Source organism: Netta rufina (assembly GCF_964035555.1).
Source record: "Netta rufina genome assembly, chromosome: 1".
Taxonomy (NCBI): domain Eukaryota; kingdom Metazoa; phylum Chordata; class Aves; order Anseriformes; family Anatidae; genus Netta; species Netta rufina.
This window is the reverse complement of record NC_140123.1, coordinates 63,784,140-63,811,345: the sequence shown is the minus strand read 5'-3', so window position 1 is coordinate 63,811,345 and position 27,206 is coordinate 63,784,140. Positions and strand designations below refer to the sequence as shown.

The 27,206-nt window shown below is 44.8% G+C and overlaps 1 protein-coding gene across 1 annotated transcript in view; it reads left to right on the top strand.

The window, feature by feature from the left end:
* Positions 1–27,206, top strand: part of SH3RF3 (SH3 domain containing ring finger 3) — a gene marked incomplete at its 3' end in the record, with an annotated part of 228,873 nt that overhangs the window by 162,542 nt on the left and 39,125 nt on the right. The window contains exon 4 of the mRNA XM_084282789.1: positions 16,237–16,584. Coding sequence (XP_084138915.1) covers positions 16,237–16,584 — 348 coding nt within the window. The remainder of the gene's footprint in view (positions 1–16,236; positions 16,585–27,206) is intronic.

Genomic DNA, 27,206 nt, shown 5'->3' with positions numbered 1-27,206 from the left:
ACATCGGGGAGCACGTTCCTCCTACATCAACAGTTCATCTTGAGTGGGTGCCACAAAGAGGAAGCCTGCGTACAGAGGTGGGTGGGAGCGCTGTCACCTTTGAGTCATTCTCCAGCCCAGACAGTCACGAGACCTGCGGGGAGCTGTGGGAAGAGACGGCACCTAAATTTAGACATAGCTGTAGGTTATGAAAAAATGCCATTTGGAAAGTGACAGTTTTAGTTACGGGTCTTCTGTTGCTTCTCCTCCTGCCTACTTTCACACAAATGAACTCATAATTAAGTTATTCAGATTAACATGCTATGACCAATCTTTCTATTAATCAAAACCATATCTAAACACTTACCAACTCTTATTGTTTCAGGGACTGTTGAATCAGAAACTGGCCAGCTGTCACATTCAGGAATATCTTCCCTACCCACCCCCCATTATTAGTAACATCTGAAGTTCCTAAATTTTGTTTTGCAAAAATAACTCTCCAGGGTTATTTATAGGCAGCTTCCAGTCCAGCCAATGTAAACACACAGCCTTGGTAAATAAGATCATTTCCTGACTCTTTAAAAACATATATATCATTTTGATATCTGTATGGGGCATGTTTTAAGTGCTGCCTACTAGGAACTGAAAATTGAAGTGCTAATTAAGTACCTAAGTAAGATGGCTCATGATCAGATAGCAAGACTTCTAGCCATCATCCGCTCACGGACTTAGAATCACAGAATCATAGAATCATTAAGGTTGGAAAAAAACTTCAAGATCATCTGGTCCAACCGTCCCCCTGCCACCAATGTCACCCACCAAACCATGTCCCCAAGCACCAGGCCCAACCTCTCCTTGAACACCCCCAGGGACGGTGACTCCACCACCTCCCTGGGCAACCCGTCCCAGTGCCTGACTGCTCCTTCTGATAAGAAATGTCTCCTCATTTCTAACTTCCACAACTTCCCCTGCAAAATCCTGTTTGTTGTCCTTCTCCAGTATAAAAAGACTGGGGACACTCCTGCCGTGTTTTACATGTGCTTTCAGCACACAGTGCTACTCACTAGCCCTTCCCTTTACCTCCAACTCTCCTGAACTATGCTTGTGCTTGAATACGTGTTTTTCAGCCCCTGGATGCTGTTCTGTTTTGTTTCTGCTGTTTCTATGCTGAGCTTTGGTTTCTGCCTCAAAGTGATGTCATTATGCTGCCAGAGTTGCTTGTGTTACAAAAGCAGCAGCTGATGGAGCCCCATGTTCCCTGGACAGAGAACGATATCACAAACTGTTTTCTCTTCCTAATATTTTCATCCATTTTAGTGTTCCCTTTCTCTTGCATTCCTTTTGTCCCTTTTTCCTCCCTGTTTTACACTTTTAAATTTTCAGTTATGTTGTAAGTGAAGAGACATCTGCTGAAGCCCAGTCTTACCAAACAGCAGGTTCAGGAATGGGACAGCAGTTCTGCCTCCAGTACCACTTGTGGACTGCGAAATACTGCTCCAAATCATGTGGGAGACCTTGTAGGTCTGTAGGTACAGCTCATCTGTCCAAGTGCGATCTTCCTCTACAGGCCAGCTAATTGTCCAGATTGCCCCTTACCACTGAGACAAGCAGGTTCTCACAGTCGAGAAAACAGACATTGCCACTTCATGGAGACATCTGAAATACGTCAGCTTCCTTGTAGAAGAGCCTGTTTCTCTGCATTGACTAGGAGGGGAAGGCAGGGGTGACAGCTCTGGCCTAAGGCAATGGTGGGGGGATATTCCTGGACCCCGCTCTGCAGTGGCTCAGGCTGTGAGTCTGTGCTCTGCCTGCTGTGCAAGGGGAAGGCCCACCACAGGTGTTGCACGCACAGCCTGCACATCTCTTCAGCAAAGACTATCTACGTTCAGGTCAGTTCTTTTGTGTTATAGACAGTATTTATCAATTTCCCCAAGTACCTATCTGTCAAACAGCTATCGATGTTTGTTCTGATATTGTTAAGGAACGTTAAAGCTGCCGTGTCTTTCAGAATGAAACAAGATGTCCTTTCACATCTCTTACAGGGTTTTTATTGCTGTTATTGTTGGTTGTTTGCTTGTAACTATCTCTGACAAGTGATTGAATGAGCTTCTGACAATGCTTAAACATACATGCAGCAAACCTTGGGGAAGCCCAGGCAAACCTTTTACTACCCATGACTTCCTTATTCTGCTGCTGGGGTAGCTGAGGCTACACACACACAGAATAATAAGTAATTAATTAAATAAAAATAAGAAGGAGATGTTCACTTGGAAGCAGATGTTTCTGGTGGGAAAATACCTCAGGCAAAGGATCCATCCATCCCTTTGGCCCTGTCCCCGCTCAGACGGACCGGTTGAGTGGGTAGGATATTAGGGTTGGCTTTTGCCTGTGCATTTGCCATTAACCATTCTGAACTTCCCCGCAGTGCCTCCTCATAGCACCCAACCATTGGAGTGAAACATTTTAGCAATGGCACAGTTTTCCGTGGGCCTCTGTGCCATACCCCACGGAGCACACCCACTGTCCCAGGCCCGGAGGCAGCTCTAGAGCACATCAGCAACCCGCTCGCTCTAGGGGAGGCACAGGAAGGGGCTTTTGTCTTTTCCAGCCATTGATCACCTTTGACAGCTTCTAAAGATCGCTTCAGTGGTGCTGAATTCTTGGCATCTTTTTTCCTTTTGAAAAAGAAAATGTCTTTCAGTCTCGCTTACCTAGAGCTAATGCATGAATGTATATTAAGAAGCTGTATGTCAACAGATACACGATTTGTCTAGCAGTTAATGAAAAATAAAGTCCTCAAGGACTTCATTATGTCTCACACATTCTTCACTTCATTTCCTACTGTTGCTATTACTGTGCGTCGCATGTCTTAATTAGCTTCCTTCCTGGGGAGCTTTCCTGGTGCTGCAGAGCTCTTCCAGTGGAGATCAGCAATCCAGGTGTAGCCACAGAGGGAGAACAGAGGATTTGAGGACAACCATGGCCAACTGGCTGTCTCCCCTGCCCCTTTGCTGGTGGCAACAACCTGATGAGCAGAGGGCAAAATGTGTCCACCCATCAGCTGTGGCACTGGTCAAAGGAAAGTGGGCCCAGTATTAAAACACCAGCATGTGAAATGGTCTGGAAGAGGTGGAGGCACTCGTTATCCTTTGCTACGTGTGTGATGGTTGTGATGACCTCCATCAGAAGGACAGGATGGACAGCTGGTGCTGGTGACACCATAAATGATATGCCGGGAGGTACCTGCTAAAGCCCCCTCATCTCTACTTTCAGAAGTAGAAGTATTATATAAACAATGTTCTTCCGTGCTAAGAGTCACTAAATTTGGTTCAGCTTGACCCTCTAAGCTTTCAAAGAGGAGTCATCTCAAGAACATATGATATGATGAAGTTGTGAAGTGGTTTAACCTCTTTCCTTGTTTCTTATTGTGGCAATGGTCAAACTCCCTTCATACTACACTCAGAGACAGGGGATTGCATATGTGTGCTCAATGCTTGCTTCAAACAACAGAAATAACATGTGAAGTTGATTTTTAGTCTGAAAAAAAATGTCATTAGCTGTACTAAAACCAGATGTTAAGTCTTAAATCCCCTAACATTTTGTTAGGTGTTAGTGCTGAATATTGAGAATACCAACTTCACAAGACTAGAGGAGGAATCAGTTCAAGCAAATTAAAACCAAAAATCAGAAACAGGGGAAGAGAGTTGGAATTAATTTGGAGATCTCCACCTTTTCAACATTTTCTCTAGAGTACGGGATTGTGGAAGGCCCATCCCTTGGTATTTAGCGTGCACTGTAGAAGAATTTGCACGCAAGTCCTTCATCTTGGTTATTTCTTTCCTCTACAAAATAGATCTGCCATTGTTTATTTTATGTTCTGCTGCACCATTTTGGGGTTGGGTGATCCTGTCATTATTTTAATCTGACAAAAGCAAGGGCTGCTGCCAAAGGAATTGATTATCCTGCTTTTGCCTCAGCCACGACAACACTTTCACGTCACTTCCCTTGTTCCAGGCCTAACAGACTCAGATGGATCAGGGAAAGCTGCTCATTTAAGCTGTCATTACTTTGTTAGTTTCCAGTCATGTCTGTTCCCTCATCCCTTTTACTGTGTAGCCACATGAGCATCCACGTGGATACAGGGCAGAAAGTGTGAAAAAGGGAAAGGAAGGCACGTGGCAACTCACGCTCACCTCAGGAAGTCATGGCCAGGGCACCAACCCTCACCCACAGATATTCTGCAGGCGATGCTGCTGTTGAATTGTGCTCTAACCCACCAAATCAAAATGGTGAGGTGAGGAACGTTTGTGCGAGCAAGCTCCTCTTCCTCCTGGTCATCCCTCAATTTATCCAATTATTTTATTAAGTTGTAATTTTATGACAAAGGAGCACTGGATACTCCGTAAACAATGCTAACAATATTACCCTTGGTTTAAGTAAGGCTGGAGGGAGTGTCCTGCTCTAAATCTGACTTTGAAGTCTTCCGATCTGCTTAGACACAATTAAATCAAATTGACAGGAAATTTCATGAGAGAGGTTTCCGTAATAGAATTTTTCTCTAACAGAATTCTTCTGGAAACCTTGGGACAAAGCAGGAGAGGCACCAGAGCATTCAGGCAGTGGTGGACTCATGCTGGAGGTACTCCCTTGCCCATGTTCTCAGGGGAGGGCACTGAGGGAAGAGGCAACTCTGCTCCATTTTACTGTTTCTTGAGAAGAAAACAATCCGCAGTAACAAGGAGAGCACTCCTGGTTCAAGCCCTGCCTGCTTTGATATTGGTGGAGAAAGTAAAGCAGTTCCCTGAATCACGACATGTTCTGGGAGCTCTTGGTGCACCCAATGGGCTTCTCTGCCCCATGGAAGCTGCTTGGGGCCATACTCTGCTTCAAGCACTACCTCTAACTTTTGGCATATAAGGGTCTTTGATGGCACAAGAGTGCTCCTGAGAGCTGAGCTTAAGTCCATAGCAAAGGACACGTCAGTCAGCTTTTGCATTGAGCAACTTTTCTCTCAACACACACCTGAGGTTTCAGTGCAGTACACTGTCAGAGTTAAATGTGTTATTTTTCCTATTTGCTCCTTGGTTAAAGAGGGATCGATGTGCTTTCATGACAAGTAATAAAGACATTGCCCATGGGAATCACATCCTCACACCTGGCTCCATTCATCTGTGTATCTGGCAATGCTGCACAGTCACAGGACAACCTGACTGCTGAGCATCCACAAAAATCAAACTCTGATCATCTTGTATCCTCATTAGGGCTACATCCTATTACAAATCCATAACAAATCCGTAACAAATGCAGACCTGCCTCGTTCGTGACCTCATGAAAGTGCTCATCTGCTGTCAATTCTGTCCTTCTCATGGCCTTTGCTTTCCTGTTGAATACATACAACTTGCCCATACTTGCAAACCTTTGATTATTCATTTCTCTTATGATCTACTGTTTTTTATTTACTACTGGAAGATCAACTCCTGCCTTTGATCAGCTAGTGATGCCAATCACTTCATCTTTTTTTTTTTTTTTTCCAAATTGTCATTTACTTCTGTAGTGCTCTGTTCTTCACTGTTGTGAAGAATGCTTCAAAGACATCTGAACAGCTGCATCAGCATTGGTCCTCCAGACCCCTCTCTGAAATTGTTCTTAGCTGTGATGCCTACAGAAGATTTCTGATGTGCCAAGTCTTTTGTCCCTCTTGCTGATGAGGCTGTCTCTCTGTATACTTTGTCTATATCTATATATTGTCCTCATCTTAATTTGTGCTTTCTTTGGGGCAAGAGCTGTCCTTTTGCTCCGTGTTTTTGTGATATTTCTCACAACAGAGCTGTGATCCATAGTGGGAATTCTCCAGCTTTTAATGGCAAATATAATAAGCATTATTAACAAATGTCTCTGTGTAACTTCATCACATAGTGTGGTCGCAGTCTGCAAAAACTGAGTTCCCTCAGGATAACTCGTCTCCCTGCCTAAAGAATGTAGGTGCATCCCAGGGCAGTCCATTTTCAGGAAGCAATGGGTTAGGAAAATATTTGGACTTGAGTAATGTTGGGGGCGTGGGGGGCTACAGTGGTCTGCCCTTTCAGACAGATTTCCTACTGTGCAGACTTCTTGTTAGCCCATCAATTTTGCCATCTCAGAACTCAAACAACGTGGCCCAGAGCAGTGGTTTCCCAAATTCCTTCCAGTTGCAGCACACTAACATAAACAGCATTTGCATGTGGATGTCATAAAAGTGACTAATGCCGGCAATCATCGTACTTCACGGCTGTAACGTGACACATGAGCCCAAGCATCCTCGGGGATCTGCTCCAAGCTGCCTGGCGCTGGGGCAGCGGCACACCTCTCATCTAGCCGTGACACAGCGGGCTCGGACAGACAGCAGAGGGTGAATCCAGCTTCCCGTGTGCTTGCAGGAGCTGTTTTGCTGCCTGACACAACAGCACCGGGTACGTGTCCTCTGCCCCGAGCCAGAAATCAAATGCAGGGGGTTGAACAAATAGCATTTTCTCGTTTGGTAGCCAGAAAGTTCGGTGAACTCCTTGGCTGTGGCCATTGGCAAGTCTGTCGACAGACATCGGCCCCTGACCTCGGCCATGTGCCCAATCATATTTTAACATCTATGATTCTCCAAAGAAGGCTTTGGACGGTTCCTCTAGCTGTGGGACACAGTCACACCACGAGTGCGAGGCTGAATGCTGCCATTTTCAGTCAAGAATTTGCAGAGTCTAGGGAATTCGTCGCGGTTCAGCCCTGACAGATTTCTCTTCCAGCAGATGGGGTGGGGGGGGAGGGTTGTGAACCCAATTACATCATCGTACAGCACAGAAAACGCTTTCATGTCTTGCAGGATGGCTTTCAGAGCCTTCAGCTACTGCTCAGGCTCCCTACACAGGGAGATGCATGTGGTTATGCCCCGTGCAACAGCCACTGCTTCCAAATGCCCTCCCAGCCTATTTGTTACCCACCTTTCACCAAATATAACAGAAGTATAAAGGTCTTCAAGGTAAGACACCCTTGTATGAAAGTTGTTTTAAAATGACTGGTCACTGTACAGAGTGAAGGAGGGTGTAAAGTCATGCTCCCACTGAAGGAACGGAGGGCTGTGGTGTTTTACCAGGCCAGCCAGCTCTGGCAGGAGCTCCACACACACAATATCTAACTATACGGTCCCATGGGACATCACTGTGTTGCAAATAGCCTGTACCACACCCAGCAGTCCAGGGAAGTAGGAGCCAGAAGAGTACACAGTCAAAAATGTCTCTTTCCTATGTATAGCACACGCGGGGCAAAGGCTGTTTATCACAACCCGTTAGTGCTGATGTCTGCCTGGAGTGAGTACACCTTGGTTCCTTTTGCAAGCAATTGAACCAAAACATTTTCTTGGCATTTGCTTTCATTCTTCATTTCACTGCTTTATCAGAGATAGAGACAGCAGTACATTTATTTGTGTGCAATTCCCCACAGGTAATCTTCAGTTGCAGCACATAAAACTTAATTTTCCCCAATTGCATGAGATTTCTTATTCTACACAAAGTTGTAAATCACCTCAACAAAGACTCCTTGCCTGCTCAGTGCAGGCAAAGCCTTGCAGTGCTTGAAAAATGACTTCTGTTTTCCCACATGCTCCTTGTACTGTTATTCCAAGGGCTTCTTAGATTTATCCAACCTCATGCTTTGTGCGGATAACAAAGCATGATGTGGGGTGCATTTAGGCCTTTTTCTCGGCATCCACCAGAACACTTTTGTAATCAAATTCAGAAAGGAATCATCTTCAGCATCTATATTTATTTTAATGTTTCTTTCATCCTTTTCCTTTATCACATTAAGTTGGAAGGAAGTTCTTTCCCTAAATAAGGCATTATAATATCGGTGCTTCCTTCACAACAACTCCGAACATTACAAATGCAGTACTTTCGAGCACAATATTTCTGAGAGTGAATCTCAGAGAATGAGCCAAAGGGCACGATGTAGCATCTCGAAGATGTGGGTCCATGCCACAATGCACACAACAAAGGTCCGTGCAGCAATGTGAGCTTAATATTACCTGGTTCACAGTCCCATTTATAATTGCTTGGGGTCACACACCATTGTTTGGAAGTCATTTACCTTGAGACTCACAGACTCAATGTGTGCATTTACTCCGAAGTGATCCTCAGCCTTAACTGCTGGTATTTGACCGTTAGGTTGGAGGTTGGACTCGATGACCTTGAGGTCTCTTCCAACCTAGAAATTCTGTGATTCTGTGATTCTGTGATCAGTTTTCAGCTAATTCAAAACGTTTTAGGTATTGTTGCACGTCCAAGAAAACAGTAGTACCAGGAGCCTTGTGGGACATGAGGGAAAGAGACAGAAAGTTGCCAGAAAACGTTGGAAACATGAGGCTTGTCTCTCTGTAAAGCAGGTAGGCTCTGCAGATATTGCTCAGAGATCACTTGCAATCCACACAGCTCTTCTCCAGGATTTTTCCTAGCCCGTGCTGAGGTTTCAGCATCCAGCTGGCTCAATGTTTCTGCACGAGAAGAGGTTTCTAGATTTCAGCACAGAGCTGCTTCAGAGGGCTTCCCTTCCTCACAGTAACTGGCAGCAACTGTTAAGGGCTCATCCTGCTGCCAGGCATCAGCAAGGTGTGAGGATTACATCTGAGAAGCTTCTGGGAGTACTCCTGAGTCCGTCTTAGCCTCTTGCCCTGGCTGCTACCCAGCACGAGGCTGCTCACACTTCTCCTGCCAGCACCAGTATCTTCTGCCTCAGTGCACATGGGCACCTGTGCTCACAGAGGTACAAAGGTTTTCCAATTAGCAAGAGCAAGAGCAAGGGAGACTCAGCACAGCCAGAAACCCAGTGGCTTCCTCCCAGGAAAATGACACTGTCCTTCCAGATCTCCAGTGGCTGTTCCTCAGCTCAGGGACCTTGAGCCTCAGGCTCAGGTACCTGAGTGAACTCCCAAACCACCATACACTTGGTTATTTCCATTATTTTTAGCTGAGAAATATCATCTAGAAACAATCTCTTGATGGGCATCTTGTCAAAACTAGGATGATCCAGGGAAGTGGTTCAGTCCTGATGAATTTCTTTTTTTTGATGATAAACCAGTTTGTCAGTAAACTCCTCGCAGCCTCCAACAGGGACTCTTCTGGTGCTGAAATTGGTGCCAGATGGGCACCAGTCCTTCCACCATTGAAGACAGCTGGAGTTTTGCCACTGACTTCAAAGGAATTAGGATCAAGCCCATGAATTCACGACTGCACTTTTTATTTAGCTTTCTGAATAATTTATAAGTAAAAATAGGCTGGATTCTCCCACTCATTCTGATCTTGAGTAAAGCTGTATTTGGTTATTTTTCTTGGTTTCAAAGGAGCTTTGGTGCCATCCTGAGCATCTCATTATGAAAAAGGGTGCCCACAGAGGACAGACAGGAAGAAAAGAGAAGGAAATCCTCAGGCACACTGAAGACGCACAGCAGATCTGAGATTCAGAGATGACAGATCAGAGTAAGATAGTCCTCATACTTGGAGCTGAAGGCTAGATAGCTAGAATTGTTTCAAGGAATGGGGAGGGATGAAGAAATCACGCTTCTTTTTGGTGAGTTCATTTATTTTTAATGCCATTGCAGTTAGTTTTGTTTTTGTTCTTCTCAGCATTTGGACATTAGCTTCCATAAGGTAATTAGCTGCGCTTTGCTCCTGAGCAGACTTTGCAGCAGACCGAACATTTTTCTGGGATTCACCAAGCCTTGTGTTTGCTCTCTATCACTGCAAACCATTTTCCATCTTAAAACTGTTTGGAAAAAAAGGAAAGAAAAAAAAAATCCCAGTTCACCACCCAAGGCTTAGTGTTTACTTCTGCTGCACGCATCATTTATTTTCATTCTGCAAGATCATGATGACACGCTCGTCCAAGCACATGCTGTTCTAATATGCTACATTCCTTCAGCCTCTCAGTGCGTTAGAAGTGACATTGCTGCTAAATGAGAAAGGCCTTGTAAGACAGGGAAATAGACTGCTAAGTACCACTCTGCTGCCTCTCAAGGAACCATGTTGAGGACAAAAATGATTGGCTTGTGTTTTTCCAGACTGCACAAAAACACGTACATGGATGACCCTGACTAGGAAGGCTATATATTTTGGGACTTCTCTTCCTTCCTTCAGAACTTGCTGACACATTTAGCAGGCTTTGGGATAGGGAACAAGGCTTACACCTCGGCCTGTGAGCAGAGGGACGGGACACTTGCAGTTTGAGATGTGTCCTAGCAAAGTATTTCTGCAGCTATCATTCTGTATGAATATGTTCAAGCAAACGCCTGTATTGCTCTTCTTGTATGTTCTGGGTGCGTGGAGTGACTGTGCTCCCAGTCACAGCGTGGGGTTTCAGAAATCTGTCCTACATGATGGATAAACCACTTGCAGAAAATCTGTTTCGCATTTTCTTGTCCTTCCCTGACAATAAATTAGAAAAGGCAATACTGGATTGTTGCAGAGATTAACACAAAACCATGAAATAATGCTTTGTTTTAGCTATAGTATTTTCTCTTCAACCATGCCACACTAATGATTCCTCATTAGAAGACGGTGCATAAATGAATAATTGAGATAGGGTTTTGTGGCTTCTGCCCTATGATTTTAAATTGTCCATGGAGAACTTGGGAGGCTTTCCCTAAACATTTTTAAATCCGAATATATGAATCATATAAAAGATTACAAGTATAGATGCATTCAGTATGACTTGTTTGAAGAGCCTTTGGCACAGCTTTGGCTGCTAATATCCCATTAGGAAGCCTTTGGAAGTAGCATCGTCTGTGCTAACTTACCCCGTGAACATTTGCAGTATTAGGCAAGGTGTTGTATTCTTTCTCCTAACACCCATTTGAGTCACTGGGAGGTTTTGCTGCTTGGCTATAGCAGAAGAAAGGCTGTACCCTGCATTTACCAGTAGGGATAACAATAAGGAAAAGCTGCCTGAACTTCCTGAAATGCTGCTTTTTGGAGATGAAAACGCTTCCATAGATGCAGTCTTCAGAGGAAACTCGCAGGGACTGAGATTCTTCCATAGCTATGTCCTTACTTATTCAATAACCTCACTGTGCTTCAGAGCATAAATCATAATACTAGCGAAAACTAATTTAATGAGGGCATAAGAACTTAATATTTCCTGAAAGTAACTACTCCAAACTGAAAGCACGGTAATAAATTCAGACTGTTTATTTTAATCAGAGAATCAGCTATGGAACTCCAAGTTGCCAAAGTTTCTGCAAGGCATGAAATGGGGATGTGCGTGATCTGCTCAATATTTATGAACTGCGAAGTATAAAAATTAGCAGTCCCTAGGTGGAAATATTTTCAGTCTTTCGCAGAGACATCGTGAGGAACTTTTATTAATAGTCTTAATTTTCCTTTCTGTTCTCCTAAGTGCTTCCTCTCTAAAACCTTGAGCATGACATTTTTTCCTGACCAGTTTATTCTTTTTATTGAGTATGGATTGATATGAGGGGTTTTTAAACCTTTTTTTATTTAAAAAAAGCCTGAAGTAACATATTTCTATCTTATGCCTGTATTTGAAGAGCACCACCCTTCAGCTAATTCTTTCTATACAGACAGAAAAGGCTTACAGAGTAAATGAACTGTTGATTTCCTGAAAGCCTTAATAAACTGCACTTTCTGGTTCAAACTGGCTGCAGCCTAACAAAATACTTGTGGACGTGTGTAACACTGAGGACGTAAGCAATCCTTCCTTATTCAGAGAAGAGCAGCATTTTAGTCCAATCTGTGGCACTTTGGTCTGTGCCCAACATTAAGCTTGCACCAAAATATGTTGCTAAACCTGGCAGAGAGTGAGGCCAGCTCTTTCACAGGTCTGCAGAAGCAAATCCTGTACCCAGACCTCAGTGCCTAGAAAGCTAAGAGCCTTCAGTAGCAGAGGGAGGCCTGCTGCCCGTCCCCTCTCTTGGAGAAGACAGAGCTGCTGTGGTGGCCGCTGTGTGTCATGGTGTCCCTTGGAGGTCTGAACTGCACTGCAGGAGTTTTGCCAGTCCCGTGGATTAGCAAACATGATGGTCTATTTGTCAGGGGAGATGTGGTTTTCTATTAGTCGAGTAGTGGTTTTGGCCTTACACTTGTTTATTGATCGCCCAAAGAAATTATGGTGGCATTGTCTTTTTTTTTGCTGGTGCAGTGCTGTTGTGACAACAAAAGACTGAAATGCTGCTGTTTCAGACTAGGGCAGCAAAGGTTAATTGTTTAAATTTGACCTAATCTCCTGTGCTTCTACCTTGTTCCATAATAATAATAAGTTCCACACTAATAGTTTGTTTTGCCAACTAAAACTAGGACTAATTATGGCCCTGCTGAGTGCATACTGGCCAAAAAATTAGCTTTTTCCTCCCTCTTTTTCCCAGCTTCAACATATATGTAGGTACATAGTGCTGCCCACTGAAAGTTTACTGCATTGCCTCACATTAGGGTATACAGGGCAGATTTAGTCCCACCTGGGGACAGCCAGTGCAGATGACAATTGTGTGTGCACATGCACGTGTGTGAGCGTATGTAAGCATATGTAACCCAAAGAGAGAGAGAGAAAGTCACCATAATGTGTTTTGCAGAAAAATGAGGTTTATCTACAGACTAATGAAACAGTAATTTTGGCAGGGAGAACTCCTGAGGTAGTTTAATGTTGGTACCTTTGCTGCCTGTATGGTAAAGTCACAAGTAGAATATCTAAAACAGTCCTATCTAAAAGCCAGAAGAGGAAGAAGAAGAAGAAGAAGAAGAAGAAGAAGAAGAAGAGGAAGAGGAGGAAGTAGAAGAACAAGAAAAAACATTCTCCCTCAGATCATATTGCAGGGACTGGCTGGCTTGAGGCCAAAGCTCTGACAGCTCCTATTATTGTGGCTGGGAGAGCCGCGTGGCTCCCTCATCAGGGTCAGCAGATTTTTAATGAATGCACTCGATTACTGCTCCCTTTGTGGGAAAAGGTTGTTTGGAGGTGAGCGCAGCTCCTTTCCTTCACCCTGGGGATGGAGTGAGGAGATGGGGCCGTCTCCACCACGGATCCTCGCAGCAAGGAATTCCTTCCTGAGAAACAGGCAGGAATTCCTCTGTGAGCTGAGGCTGGTGCATCCTTATCTCAGCACGCAGCACCGCAGGCAGCAGTCACCGAGAGCCTGCAAGCAGTTTCACGGCAGTGTTTCGCTGCATCTCTTACCCAGCAGTGTCCCTTGGCTGTCACACGGCGTGGCTGCATGAGGATTTGCATTCCCAGGGAATGCAGGGCTGCTGGGAATGTTTGGCTGGCTCGGTGTTCAAATCCAAGCCTTATCCCTCTATAGCATATACTGAGTTTTCTAGGGCATCCCGTTACTACAGAATAGATTTGGGGCAAAACCAGTCCCGCTGCAGTCTTAAGGGCATTTTACAATTTGGGATTAGCAGGGCCAGAATTTTGATCATGCACTCTTTTAAGAGGAGGGATCAGAAACCAGCAAGAAAGCTGTGTTCTGGTATCAGGGGTTGTTGTAAGAGTTACAGACGTCCAGAAATGTCAAATTCCTGCAACTGACTGTGGGTCAGAACTTTCCATTAGGCTTCTCCTCTGGAAGCAGATCTGCCTGAAGATCTGATGACAGACACCAGAAAGCCATGCTTGTTTACATACCCCAAGTTTAAAATAAGAAATTTGCAGTCATGTTTATGTTTAAAAAAGGGTTTCTAAAAGTTCTTTGCAAAGAGACAGCATCACTTGGTTCTACAAAGCAGTAAGCAGAACCTTTCCTCTGGTGCTCCGAGCCTATTTGGGAAGTATTTTCCAGCATCCATGGGCAAAGCTGTTTAAAAACAGAGTTCTCTATGAAAATAAAGTGGTAAAGCCATAAAGCATTTGTTATCTTGGCAGGCCAAAATAATTTTTTCATAGTATTTCAGGAAGACTTTGACATTCCCCAAAGTTCATTAGCTTGCCTGTTTTGGGAAGGGGGGCTCTTTTTGCCTTTAATCTTCTACCAGTAATGAGATTTACTTTGTTTATATCTATATGAGGCTATTTTTTATCACTCTACATTTAGATGCTAGCTTTCATATTGACCTTTTAAACCAGATTTTACTTTGAACAACAACAACAAAAAAGTAATGGGTTTTGTTGTTTTAAGAAGAACAGTTTCAGTGTTAAATTGGATTCCAGCCAGGGGGATTTATAATCTGATTCCTACAAGACAAATCAGAGTTTTGATATTGAGAGCTGGAGCGCTTCGTTGACTGTATGGAGCACTGCTGTAAAGTCAGGAAGTTCTAAAGTTTATTTTTAATTCTTTATATTTTCTTATGTCAAAGAATTAAAATCTATTCTTATCCTACCTGATTGACTTGCTGTAAAATCAGGAAGTTCTAAAGATTTTTTTTTTTATTATTATGATTTTTAACTCTATATTTTCTTACGTCAAAGAATTGAAATATATTCCTCTCCTGCTTGATTTACTAGCAAAGAACTTCCTGACCCTCCGGTGTAGAAAAATATTATGCATATCTGATGTCTTTCTCCTTTCCTCCTTATTATTTCAAATAATTCAGCTAGACTGTCTCTATCAGTTGGGTAAGCAGAGCTGTAACACCTACTTAAGGGAGGGGAACCATCTGGTTTCCTTGCAACTTGCAGCCTGCTGGCAAATATTAGGTTGTACCAATTTACAGCATGATGAAGTGGGAAATAATGGACGTTCTTCGAGAATCTGAGACGGGATCAGCTGTTATTGGCAAAAATTGGCAGGTGCAGTGCACTGTAAGCATGGTCTCGTGTTGGAGAGTGCAGCTGGGAAAATGGCCTGCTAATTGAATGGTAGCAGGACTCCCATCAGCTCTGACAGCGGTGGAGCATCACTAATTGGGGGCTCCTGGTTGACTTGGTGGTGGCTGTCACTGAACCACGGATCCTGCAGGTTGATGCTTTTCTAGGTGCTGGAGCGTGTAGTGCCTCTTCCGTGCAAGTGGGTCCTCGTGGAGCCAGAAGCGCTTTCAGACCTGGGAAGGCTGGCATAAGGCTGGTGATGATAACTATTTCTCGTTTGTATTTGCAGTATGGCTATGGAGATTTGGAGCCATAAAAGCTACTCAGTTACACATTTGCTTAACTGCACACTTCTGCTGTTATTTTTCCCATACCTCTATTTTTCCTTCTTATATTCAGTTGTAACAGGTTTCCAAATTAGCTCATCATCGAGCAGCAACTATTTATTTATTTATATTTTTTTTGGTGGGGAGAGTGGAGAGAAAGCCCAAGGGGGCCTTGTCCTTGACTGAAATTCTTGCATGCTGCCATATTTCATATAGTGGTTATGGAAACCAACATAGCCAGTTTTCAGTCAAAAATAGCCTGTTACATGCACCTCTGGTGCTGTTTGCCTGCTCCTGGACGTGCCCACAGCAGAGTAAATGTTGCTCAGGCCTCAGCACCTGAGATTCCTCTCTGCCCAGGGGTGGCATTTCAGTGCTCAGCATCAGCCCCTTGCTGGGGCCAGGGCGGGTGTAGGTTGAGCATCCCTGCTGCCTCCATGATGCAGGATAAGTGCTTTGACAAGGGTGGTCCGGGTGAGTCCAGCAGATGCCATCAGTAAGTTGTGATGGGTCATTAATGTTCCCTCTTCTTTTTTTTTTTCCTTTCTTTCTTTCCTCTTTTTCCTTTTCATACCCCTTGTTTTTTCTTTTTTTCCTTTCTTTGTCTTTTCTGTTCCTTCTTTTTCCTTTTCCTTTTTCTACTCCCTTCTTTTTTCTTTCTTTCTTCTATCCTTTTCTGCCCCTTCTTCTTCCTTTTCCTTCCCTTTCCTCCCCTTTCTTTTCTCTTCCTTTTATTTTTTTCTCTTTCTTTTTCCCTTATATTTCTTTCTCTGTCCCTTTTCATCTTTCTCTTTTCCCTTTCCCTTTCCCTTTCCCTTTCCCTTTCCCTTTCCCTTTCCCTTTCCCTTTCCCTTTCCCTTTCCCTTTCCCTTTCCCTTTCCTTCTCCCTTTTCCCTTTCCTTTTTCCCTTTCCTTTTTTCCTTTCCCTTTTTCCTTTCTCCTTCTCCTTCTCCTTCTCCTTCTCCTTCTCCTTCTCCTTCTCCTTCTCCTTCTCCTTCTCCTTCTCCTTCTCCTTCTCCTTCTCCTTCTCCTTCTCCTTCTCCTTCTCCTTCTCCTTCTCCTTCTCCTTCTCCTTCTCCTTCTCCTTCTCCTTTCTCCCTTCTCTTCCTCTTCTTCCTTTTCTCCCCCTCCTCCTCTCTCCCTTTTCCCCTGCCCTCAGCTCAACGACTCCGCCAAGCAGCTCATCGAGATGGACAAGACGTGCTCAGCGGCCGCCTCCAGCTGCGAGGCGCCACCAGATCCGGCCGCGGCGGTGGCTCTGGGCCCGTGTCCCACCCCGAGCGGCGCGGGAGCGGTGGTGTCGGCCCCGCGGCAGGCGGAGGGCAAGAAGAACGCCAAGAAGCGTCACTCCTTCACCGCCCTCAGCATGACCCACAAGTCCTCCCAGGCCGCCAGCAATCGGCACTCCATGGAGATCAGCGCCCCCGTCCTCATCAGCTCCAGCGACCCGCGGGCAGCTGCCAGGATTGGGGACCTGGCCCACCTCTCCTCCAGCGCGCCTGCCCAGGTAAGGCTGGGGTACGTGGCCTCTTCCAAGGGGACCTGTGCTTGAGCAAAGCTGCTGTCATTCTCACTTGGCAGGGCTCTGCGTCGGTCTTTCCCATCTATGTGTTAATGAGTGGGCAGGTGAGATGAGCTGGAGAACAAAGCCAGATAATTTTAGGTTTGATTTGGAACAGAACAGAACAGTTCAGTTGGAAGAGACCTTCAAAGATTGTCAAGTCCAACCACTTCAGGGCTACCCAAAAGGTAAAACATGCCCCATCTGAACCTGCCCTGGCACAGCCTTGAGCCATTTCCACACGCCCTGACATCGGTGAGCAGGGAGCAAAGACCAACACCTCCCTCTGTCCTTCCCCTCCTCAGGACTTGCAGAGAGCAATGGGGTCGCCTCTCAACCTCCTCTTCTCCAGACTGAACAGCCCAGGCGTCCTCAGCCCCTCCTCACAGGACATGCCCTCCAGCCCCTTTACCAGCTTTGTTCCTCTCCTCTGGAACCCAATCATTGACTTACAATAATGCAATATATATATTTTAAAGTGATCATACAGTTTGTTTGAACTGTAGTGTATTACAGTTTATATTTCATCACTTTCTGTTATATAAAGAGATCATCTTGAGTGATCCCATTACCCTTACTCCAGATTATATTTGCTCTCCCTTAGGGTAACACTACCGGTATGAACTTCACGTGCTTGTTACACCTCAGGGACAAAAAGCAATTGTAGAGTAATTATTTCCCTATAGATCACTGGAAGACAAACAAATGTGTTGTAGTTTGGCAAGTAGCTGGCACCTGGCAAGTAGCTGCCGTTCAGAAACACTCATCAAGGTTTCAAACAAGCACGTGTGCTGATTGTGCAGGCCATTCCCTCCTTCCCCCCTCGAGAATACCAGCAGATCTGACAAGGGACTTCTGGACCACTGCTGCCAAGGGATGAGCAAAAGCAGGAGACAAACCCACCAGGGACACGCTGAAATCCCAAGCAAACACCTGCTGTTTCTGCAGACAGCAAAATGCAAATGGTAATTTGAAGTTTGAAGGCGTAGAAGAAAGTGGTAAATAACGTTAATCCCAAACCTCTTCTGCCTTGACCTTCCTGCAGGGTCTTGTATGCATGGTGTGTGCAGATTAGCTCCTCCTAAAATAATGAATACCTGAAAAAACACAGGGATCAGTTGCACTGGCAGGACCAGGCGTGCACATCTGAAGCGAAGCATCCACCTGTGTTTTGCAGTGCTCTTGGAGCGGACCTGAAGTGAAAAGCCCTGAAACGCATTTCCTGGGTGCATCATGTCCTTATTTCCCTCAGTTTCCCTCTATAGAACAGCCCCTCTTGTTCTGCACTGCTTGCTAATGCACAGACAACCCAAACATAACAGGGTCTGCCCACAGGGCAGCCAAAACGATGTGCCAAGGGGCTGTTCTGGAGGTCTTCGCCTCCTCTCAGCCCTCAGCAGGAGAGTGAAGGTGAGGATATGGCCCCGCACAAAGCAGCACACGTGCCAAGATGTACCGGGACATCTGCGACGCAGCGCGAGCCCTAGATGTGAGCGAGGGTCCCAGGCTTGTCAAGTAAATGACACCCACGTTTTTGGCACTTGAAGTGACACATTTGGACTTCGCAGAGATGTGACAGCCTGCGGCTTTTCTGTTCTTGTACTAGCCGAGGAGAGAAGCGTGCACACCCTTTGCCAGAGTCATGTGAAGACTTGGTCTAAGCTAGCACACCACAAAAATTAGACGGGAAAGCAGAAAGTGCCTTAATTACTCTCCCCTACTTTGGCAGAACAACTGTTGTGCAAAACCCCATTCATTTCACAGGCCGTTGTAGTGTTTGTGTGCAAGTGGTAGGGGACAAGAAGGGGCCTGTGTTCCCCATTAGAAGTTTTGAAACCCAACCCAAAGGAAGGTTTGTTGGGTCGTTCACTGCAGAGAGGAGGGCATGCCATCCGTGTCACAGCTAGGGCTGGGGGACAACAAAGCCCCTCCAGTGGTGACAGACGGACACAGGGACAGTGCTGTGGCACTGGTTTGGGGATCTTTCGCCCTAGGCTTGCAGGCAAGGCAGCTGTGGAGGTGCCTCGATCACTGCTGCCAAAACAAGCACAGCCAGAATCCAGGCAGGGTAAGAAGAGCCTTGGTGAGAGGGATCAGCCTCAGCGAAAAGAGGTTTCCCTCTGTCAAAATGCATTATCGCAGCCCAAAAAGGAGCCAGCCTCCACAAGAGTGGCATTTGCATGTATGAATACGTATGTCTGCTTGTAGGGGCCTTACTATTTTCCGTCTGGTCTGAGGGATTTAAAAATTTACATTTTCAAACTTTGCTATGAATATAGATCTATTGGGAGGAAAAAAAAGTGGAGCTGACATTCTCATTATATTCTCCTGACCGTAGGAACAGCCTTCAGAAAAATGCCTCGCTGCTGTAAGACTTGCAGTAAAATCGCAGGAGCTACCAACATGAATTCACCTGCTTTCAGCCCTTTTCGATAGGTCTGCAAAGAGTCCAGACTTTGCCTCTCACAAAATGAGCACTGAAATTGTGCTTATATACATTTATGTGTCTATTAAACCTGTAATTATATGTACATTTTAAATCAAAATGTCAGAAATTCAGCTCCTTCTCTGCCATCTGCTGAGACCTGACACGGCTCTGAAACAATTAGCACTGCTACAGCCTCAGACAGAAGTTCAGCTCAGCATTTTTGTTTTATTCAAGTGTGGATAAACGCCAGCCAAAATAGGACAACCAGGGGACCTCTGAGGTGTCACACTCAGGTGTTCAGGGCAGCAAGAGTCTTGTCTTTGTGTTGTTTTTGTTCTCAAATGCGTTTGGCAAATGCTTTTTAGCTGCCAAACTGACCCGTGAGCTCGGCCACAAGAAGCCTCACCTTCTCTTTCCTCCCTTGCCTGCCCAGCAAATCATCCTTACAGCCCTCGAGTGGTCCTCTCTATAACCATCTCATGCCCCTGCTGGTTTGCAGCAGCAAATTCAGCCAAAGTGTGTTTTTATAGGGGGAAACAACAAATTTACAGTTCCAGCGCTGACTGTCTAGCAAATTTATGCCTTTCCTTTCACCAATAGAATCTAAATTTGTGTCACTGTGTCTTTATATCATGTCCTTGAAATTTCCAGGCACTTTATCACTGTTCATTCAAAAGGATCTCCTTGTAAAAAGAAATAAGGGAATTTTGTTCAATTTAGTAGGTACGAGCATCTTTGATTCAAGCCAGGATCTGTGTTGAGCTGAAACCCAGGGGGTTTCTACCTTTTTTAAAAGTTCAACACGCTTTTTTTTTTTTTCCTACAGCCTATTCTTAGAACAAGGAGAATTCAATCGCAGAAGTTCCTGAACAGCATCCACTGCCCTACCTCAGGCAACTGACCCATGCCTGGTGAAACCCTGTTCCTAATATCAGCATCCATTTCCCCTGCAGACCTCCACCTGGAGCACCTGCTTTCTCTCTGCTCTCTTGAGACGAAACAGAGACTTTGAAGGCTGTAGGAACTTAAAAATCTAGGTGCAAATTTTAGATGTTTCAGTAAATGTGGAATATATTCCACCCCTTAAAAGCGAGTTCATGCATAGTACTATATTCCTGTGGCTTTTGTCAGCATTTGTGAATTGAAACCAGACTCTCACGCAGAGCTGACATGTTTTTTGTTTTTATGAGTTGTTAGACTATAATAAGCCTCCTGCTTCTCCAGGAGGGCACGGATTTATGCATCTCGAGCACTGACATGCAGACCAGAGTACGAACTCCCATGCTTTGAAAGTACTTCTGCATATCATTAATTCAGTAATTGTGGACTGCTTGCCTTTGATAACGTGCTCGTTGTTCTGGAAGCAGAACCAACCCAGCTGGTTCCAAAAAGCCAAGATGCTATTTTGAGAGTCTAAAAAAATATCTTAATTGACTGCCAACCTAGGGATGCTCAGAGGTAGGAGGATCAACTTCAAACCACCTCAGCTGGATAAAATAGTGACTGCAGGACCACAATAGCCAGGATACAAAGCACTTATTGACAAAAGGGCAATGCTGGGGTCTTCGTTCTGCTTGTAGCCAAATTTGCTGGTTGTATGCTATTTGTTGCATGCCGAGTATCATTCAGTGAATGTAAGACCTCCATCTAAAAGGTGATAGTGTCTGCCCGTCATGCAGGATGCCCCATCATGCTAGCAAACCAGATTTTTATTGAAGATGTAAGTGGTGCTGTGGGCCTGTGATGGAGCAGAAGCTGAATTAGGCTGCGGGCGCAGAGGAGCCACTTGTAACTGAGATCCCCAGGAGAGGAGGGAAATTCCCCTCTGGATGGTAATGGTGCCTAGGCCTCAGGTGGCTGGTCCTGCTTCCATTTTCACTCCTTATGAATTATTCGTCCCTGCTATTCGGAAAGGTCAGAGGTCGGTAGCGCTCCAAATCCCCTGGTTTTGGGGAGAAAATGCGTCTCATGAATAATGAAGCGCGGCTTTGCGTGCACCAGGACAGCAGCTGAGAGAGGAAGAAAGAAAGGATCCTCCTGGCAGGAGGAGCTTGTGGTGTGAGCGTTTTGAACGACTCGTCACCACGCGCAGGAAATCCGCTTGTATCTGCGGGTGTCGGTACAGGCTCCTAACCGGAGGCCACATGTTCAGGAAAAGCTGAGAACAATGTCTTGCACGCTCCCAGTCCCGAGCAGTGACAGCATGTGAAATGAAAAACCTTCCTTGAAGTGTCTCCCCGTATAAATCACTCGGAAGTGTGACTCCTTATCAGTTATTTAGGAGCGCTGGGTTTTAGCTGAGAAAATGTAATAGCAGAACTCTGGTTGAGCCTTGGCTGATAGCCTAAATGTGCTGACCATGAGAAGCATACAGATTGTATTTAAAACCCAAAGACTAGCTATGAACCTGGAATTTTCAAGCGCACAACAGGCTCTGAGAAAAGAAGAGAAATTCAAGTGTTTTTCAGCTCAAAATTCATTTTTTGGTCTGGATTCCAAATTGTATCCAGTGTAAGACTTTGCTGAAGTCTAACCAAATCTGCTCCCTGGTCTCTGTATATTCCCAGCTCCACTCTAAATTATTTAGACCCGGAGCAAAACATTGCCTATTTGTTGCATGTCAATTTTAAATAACTTTATAGAGAACTCTTGTTGGAGTTAGGAGGTGGGAAGGAACTGAGGTTTTTTAAGGAGAGCATTTTGGGCAGGCATGCGAGCTTCAATTTTTTATAGCTACCAGTAGGTCTTTAAATATGCTCTGTGTGTATTAGGATATATTACATTATTTGTCAAAACTGCTGCAAATGAAACACACGAGCTGACTGCATCTATTGACCGATTACATAAGCTACTGAGAATCCAGGTCAAAGCAGGATCGCCTTTCAGAAGCTACCAGCATGGAGACAATGGGTTCTTTTTATCCTGTAATTTGTCTCATCACAAATATATTTTGAAAGATTTTTCAAGAACCACAAAATCTAATTTTTGATTGGATCGAGGCAGAGAAGTGCTTTAGAAGGGTGTTTATTCAACTGTGCATGAAATCCTCTTGCCTGTAAAACAAAAACAACGCGTTGTTTTTTTTTCCAGATGCTCCTCAGGGTAGTAACCCAAAAACATTTTACCACTGAAATCGTTTTTGCACAGGGCGAATCCCGAGGCTTCACGCTACCTGCCAGTCAGCTCCTGATTTGGAAGACTCGAGAGCAAGCAAGGCAGCCTCTTGGCATTTACACTGCACTGCAAAATGCTGTCCATCCGACACACTCCGTGTGTACATGCATGACATTTTAGCAGAAGTGACCGCAGTGTGTATTTTCCCTCTTTGTCTGTGTGGGGTTTTTGTTTATTTGTTTACTGCTACCATCTCCCTAGAGGGGGACTTCCTACAGGAGCCATCGCACAGGATCCTGATGAGTTTGTTGTTCAATTATCAAGAGGGTAATTACGAACTCGGGATTAAATTAACATGTTTTAGAGGTCAAGCCTTCACTTTAAGCTTCCCTGTTTCTCTGCCTTTGATTTTTTATGTTGTTTGATCCCCAAATTACAAGAATCTATTTACTCTAAAACCATTTAAACGCCCATAGGGGAGAGCTAGACACCAGTGCTTAGTGCTGAAAGGGTTATTCTGATTGAGAAACAACGCTGAATAAAATATAATTCTCATGATGCTCATCCACATAATGCTTAATTAAGCCTCATTTGGGGAAACTGAGAAGCTGCAAACCAGAATAATCAGCGCTCTTATGGATGGCAATGTCAGATGAACATTTGGAAGAAGACGACAAAAAATATTTGGGCTTCTCTCTCCGATTTACAACCATCCTTAGACTGCAGGATGGTGGCTCTCTGTAACTCCATGATCTACTCATGGAAGACATGGTCTAGAATTTTTGACCTGTTACGAACCAAAAAATAATCGGGGCCAATGTGGTGCTAGAACAGGCTGGCATCCCCAGCTATAGTCACTTACAGGCTGTAAGAACCTCTCAGTAAATACTGAATTTGAGAAATTTAGCTCCAGTTTTTGCAGGAAGGAATTTACGCAGCTGCAGCTGCCATGGTGCACATTTGTTTGTTTTTACACACACACCATTAAGGAAGAGAAAGTCTTACTTTAGAATTGGAAAGTCCATTTCTGCTCCCGCTTTGGTAATTAGCATTTGATGAGGCTATTTGATCTTGCGTGTAACACTTTTCATCAATACTTGGTGGCACTGCCATGCATTAAGTGCTTATACATTATTTCTGGGAACATTAGGGCCTGGAGTGATTGCCAGAGTCATTGTTTTATGGAGTCAGTGAATTAGAGAAACAAGTCACAGGAATCTTAAAGACCATTAGGCTATTTCTTGTGGTAGTTTCAGAGGACGGTATATCAGCCTATGTGAGCTGAATGTTTGAGTGTTTTTCTCTTATTATAAATACTAAAGAGAAATTTAAAGGAAGCTGTAAATATGCATTCATGACATTAAAAGAATTTTTCCTGTGAATTAATGAATGTGATAAGTGCCCTGTGGTGAGACAGTGCTGGGTTCGCTTTGAAGTCAAAATAGAGATTTCTGCTTGGTGATTTTCTCAATGATAAGAACATTCGTCTGATAGCAGCAGCAATTATTTTTCCGTGAAGGCTGCTGCAACCTGCAATATCACCATACCCTGCTCCTACTTTTATCACTGTCTTCATGACTTCTATTCCCCTCCAAGTCTGAGTCCCGTGCTTTCGCAAGACACTTCCCTAATCCCCGTAGGCACCATGTCTTTTCAAATTAAACCACAAATATGGCCTTAAAGTACCAGCGAAAATCTAAAGCGAATCTACAAGGGAGAGAAAAAGATGCTTTTATGCTGGAAGTCCAGAGCACTGATCTTCATGCTTTCGTAGAAGTATGGATGGGAAGAGAGAAAGGCAATGAATTTGAAATGAACTTTCAGCCCAGATGAGTGGTTATTACCTTTAATTTCCTGGTCTCTGTGGGCTTGTCTGTAATGTTTTGCCAGGCTGGTTGTTTTTAAATAGATGTCAGGGCTGACACAAGAGGCAGCAACTTCTCAGCAGCGTATTATTTACTCAGGAGTATATGCTATAAACTGTAATAGAAATATATCATTACATATACATTAAAGTGTGATTTGTTTTGATGCTCCTGTAGTTCTCGTGTAAATAATACTTACCAGCTGGAGGAGGAATGAGACCCGTCTGAGCTTAGACACATCTCAGTGACTCCTGAGGAAGTCGCGCTATTCATTCTCTCCAGGAAATGTCAACCTACGGGCTGCACGGTCGCCTGGAAAGTTCAGTCTTGTCGGCTGGCTGTGGGTCTCTTCCCTTCAGATGCAACCCAAACAATGGCTGTAGCCATTACTTATTTAAGTACCTGAAAGTTTTATTGGAGTCATCTGGGGGTTTTACTCAGGATTTAGCCTTCTGCGGTACAGAGATGTAACTCTGCTGTGCATCACAGAATCACTGAGGTTGGAAAAGACCTTCAAGATCACCAAGTCCAACCAAGACCAAGCGAATCCCACCATTAAGCCATGTCCCTCAGTGCCACATCCCCACGTCTCTCAAATACCTCAAGGGATGGTGACTCCACCACCTCCTTGGGCAGCCCTCTTCAATGCTTGGCCACCCCCTCCATGAAGAAATCCTTCCCTATATCTGATCTAAACCTCCCCTGGAACAACTTGAGGCTGTTTTCCTGTCCCTTGCCATCTGAGAAAAGTTTGACACTGTCCTCACTGCAGCCTCCTTTCAGCTAGAGAGTGATGAGGTCTCCCCTCAGCCTCCTCTTCTCCAGACAAAACAGCTCCAGTTCCCTCAGCCATTCTTCTTAAGTCTTGTTTTCTAGTCCCTTCACTGGATGTGAAGAAAAAGGACTTGGTGTGGAGGTGTCCTCAGTGTGCCTTTGGGCAGGAGCTTTTCCAGCTGGACCCAGGCTGTCTGGGGGACGAGGAGAGCTGTTGTTGTGGAGCTGAGAGCATCAGGCTTTGTGAGTGGTACTCAGAGGATGCCAGATGAAAGTGGGAACATGCTAACAAGTCAGATTTGGCTGTACAGTGACCTAAGTACCTGGGATGAGAGTTGGCAGTGTCTAGTTCAGAAGGCTGCACACCAACATTAGGGTAAATGTCCTAATCAGGAGGTGAACGGATGGATGTGGCACACTGACCTCCCAAAAAAAGTATCCAACAGAGAACAAAGTATCAGAGCACTGCCTCCTATTCCCATTCCCCGTAGCAGAGGAAGAAGAAAAGAGGGCATGTTTAGTACCTTGTTCCTTAGATCACAATAGCAAAAGGAAAACCGGGCTCCAGGGCTAAATAAAAGAGGAAAACAAACTAAGCCCTGCTGCTTGCAGTGATGGAGGAAGGCCTGCTGTGTGCTGCAGGAGGGCTGTCAGTGGTACCAGTAGCTGCAGGGACCCACACAGACTGTGCAAAGGGAAAGGGGAAAGGTAAGCTTCCACAAAAGTAATCAAAAGCATGAAAAAATAACAGCCACATCTCGCACAGAAGTCAGTCTGTGAAGTCAGTGCCCTGGAAGGCTAGTGGGTCCCATGGAGTGAAACCTGGTGGTGAAAATCGAGGGCAGAGGCAGACTGACAAGTAACCCATCCTGCCAAAGGCTGCAGGGGTGAGCACCTAAAGAAAAACAGGAGCACAGTGAGGAAGCAGGCACTGATTTAAATTGTGTATGTTGTTACTAGACTGAGCAAAGTGGCAAAAATGAACGGTTTGTAGGGTCCAGGGTAGCGCCAGATGCAGCAATATTACAGCAACAGACTGCAGGCAAGACACTGGCTGTCAAGTGGGTAGAGAACATAGAGGACTACAGAGACTTCTTTGGGATTAGTCAAGGGAAGAAAGCAACACTGCCATCAAGCAACGCTAACTGACAATTATATGATGTCTTAATCCCTAGGCCTGTATGTTAGAACAAGCATAACAGCAAATAAAAAGCGTTTGAGCTCGTGCTTCTAGCAATATAGATGATGCACAGGCCACCAGTGTCAGTGCAAACAAATGAATGGCTGATGCTGGCACAGCAATGCTGCTCTCTGGGCTTGAGAGGCCCGTGTGAGCTCAGGAAAGGATAGCACGTGTCTTACACTGCTGAGATCTTGTCTGCATACAGTTCGCCCTGAGGTTGCTCACTCAGCTCCAGTTTTTCACGTAAGGAAGAAACAAAGTGTTTTGTCGTAGCAGAAAAGGGCGGGTTCCAACCTGTTTTTTGCTGTTTTGGAGGCAGTTTCTCCAGCTCCGAGCGGACGTACAGTGGGCACAACATGAAATACTTCGCACCAGCTGGTTTCTCACTTGCCTCTTGGGTGAGGCATTTGCCATGCCTCTCTGCTCAGCGTCTTCCCCGATCCCTAACCCCATTAACAAGCTCAAAATAACGAGTGAGGGATCACGCTCCAGCTATCCCTAACATTTTTGGGTGGGTTGATATTATCTCACTGACATGACAGGCAGGATTAATAGAGCCTTAGTCACGGAACTGGAAAGAATGCTTACTTTTACACATAGGACTAAGAGCTGCCTGGAACCTTCCTTCTTCGAGCAAGCAGCCAGAAAGCGAGGGGAAATAATGAGAAAAAGGAGATGTACTTGTCACTACAGCTTCATGATGGAGCATAGATATTGGTGAGAGAGGAGACAGCTTGCTGCTTGTTGCCAAAAGCTGTGGAATCGCAGAGCAGTCTTCATAGTTTGCTGCCTGATTCCTTAATGATAGTGTGTTAATATTCAGCAGAGCAATATAAATTAACAGTGCAGTATCGAGACATGACACTGTAATAATTATGTGGGCTTCTCTGGAATGAGGTGACCTTGAAATCCATTAATTAAGTAGCAATGTGTGTCTTGGCTTAATTCGGTGTCATTTGTAAGTGCAAAAAATGCCCCTATGTTTCTGTTCCCAAAGTAGATCAATATTTACTGTTTGTTAGATAGCGTTTGGAAACAGAAAAGCTGCACTGGAGGTCTGTGAACAGCTCAGATTATTTGCTGTGTGGAAGAGGCTCTGTCTGAACCCACAGTTGCTACACAAACTTCGGATACTACACTGTGGATCCATTCTACATATGGACATGCATCTAGCATTTGGCTGGACTTACTATAAAAAACATTG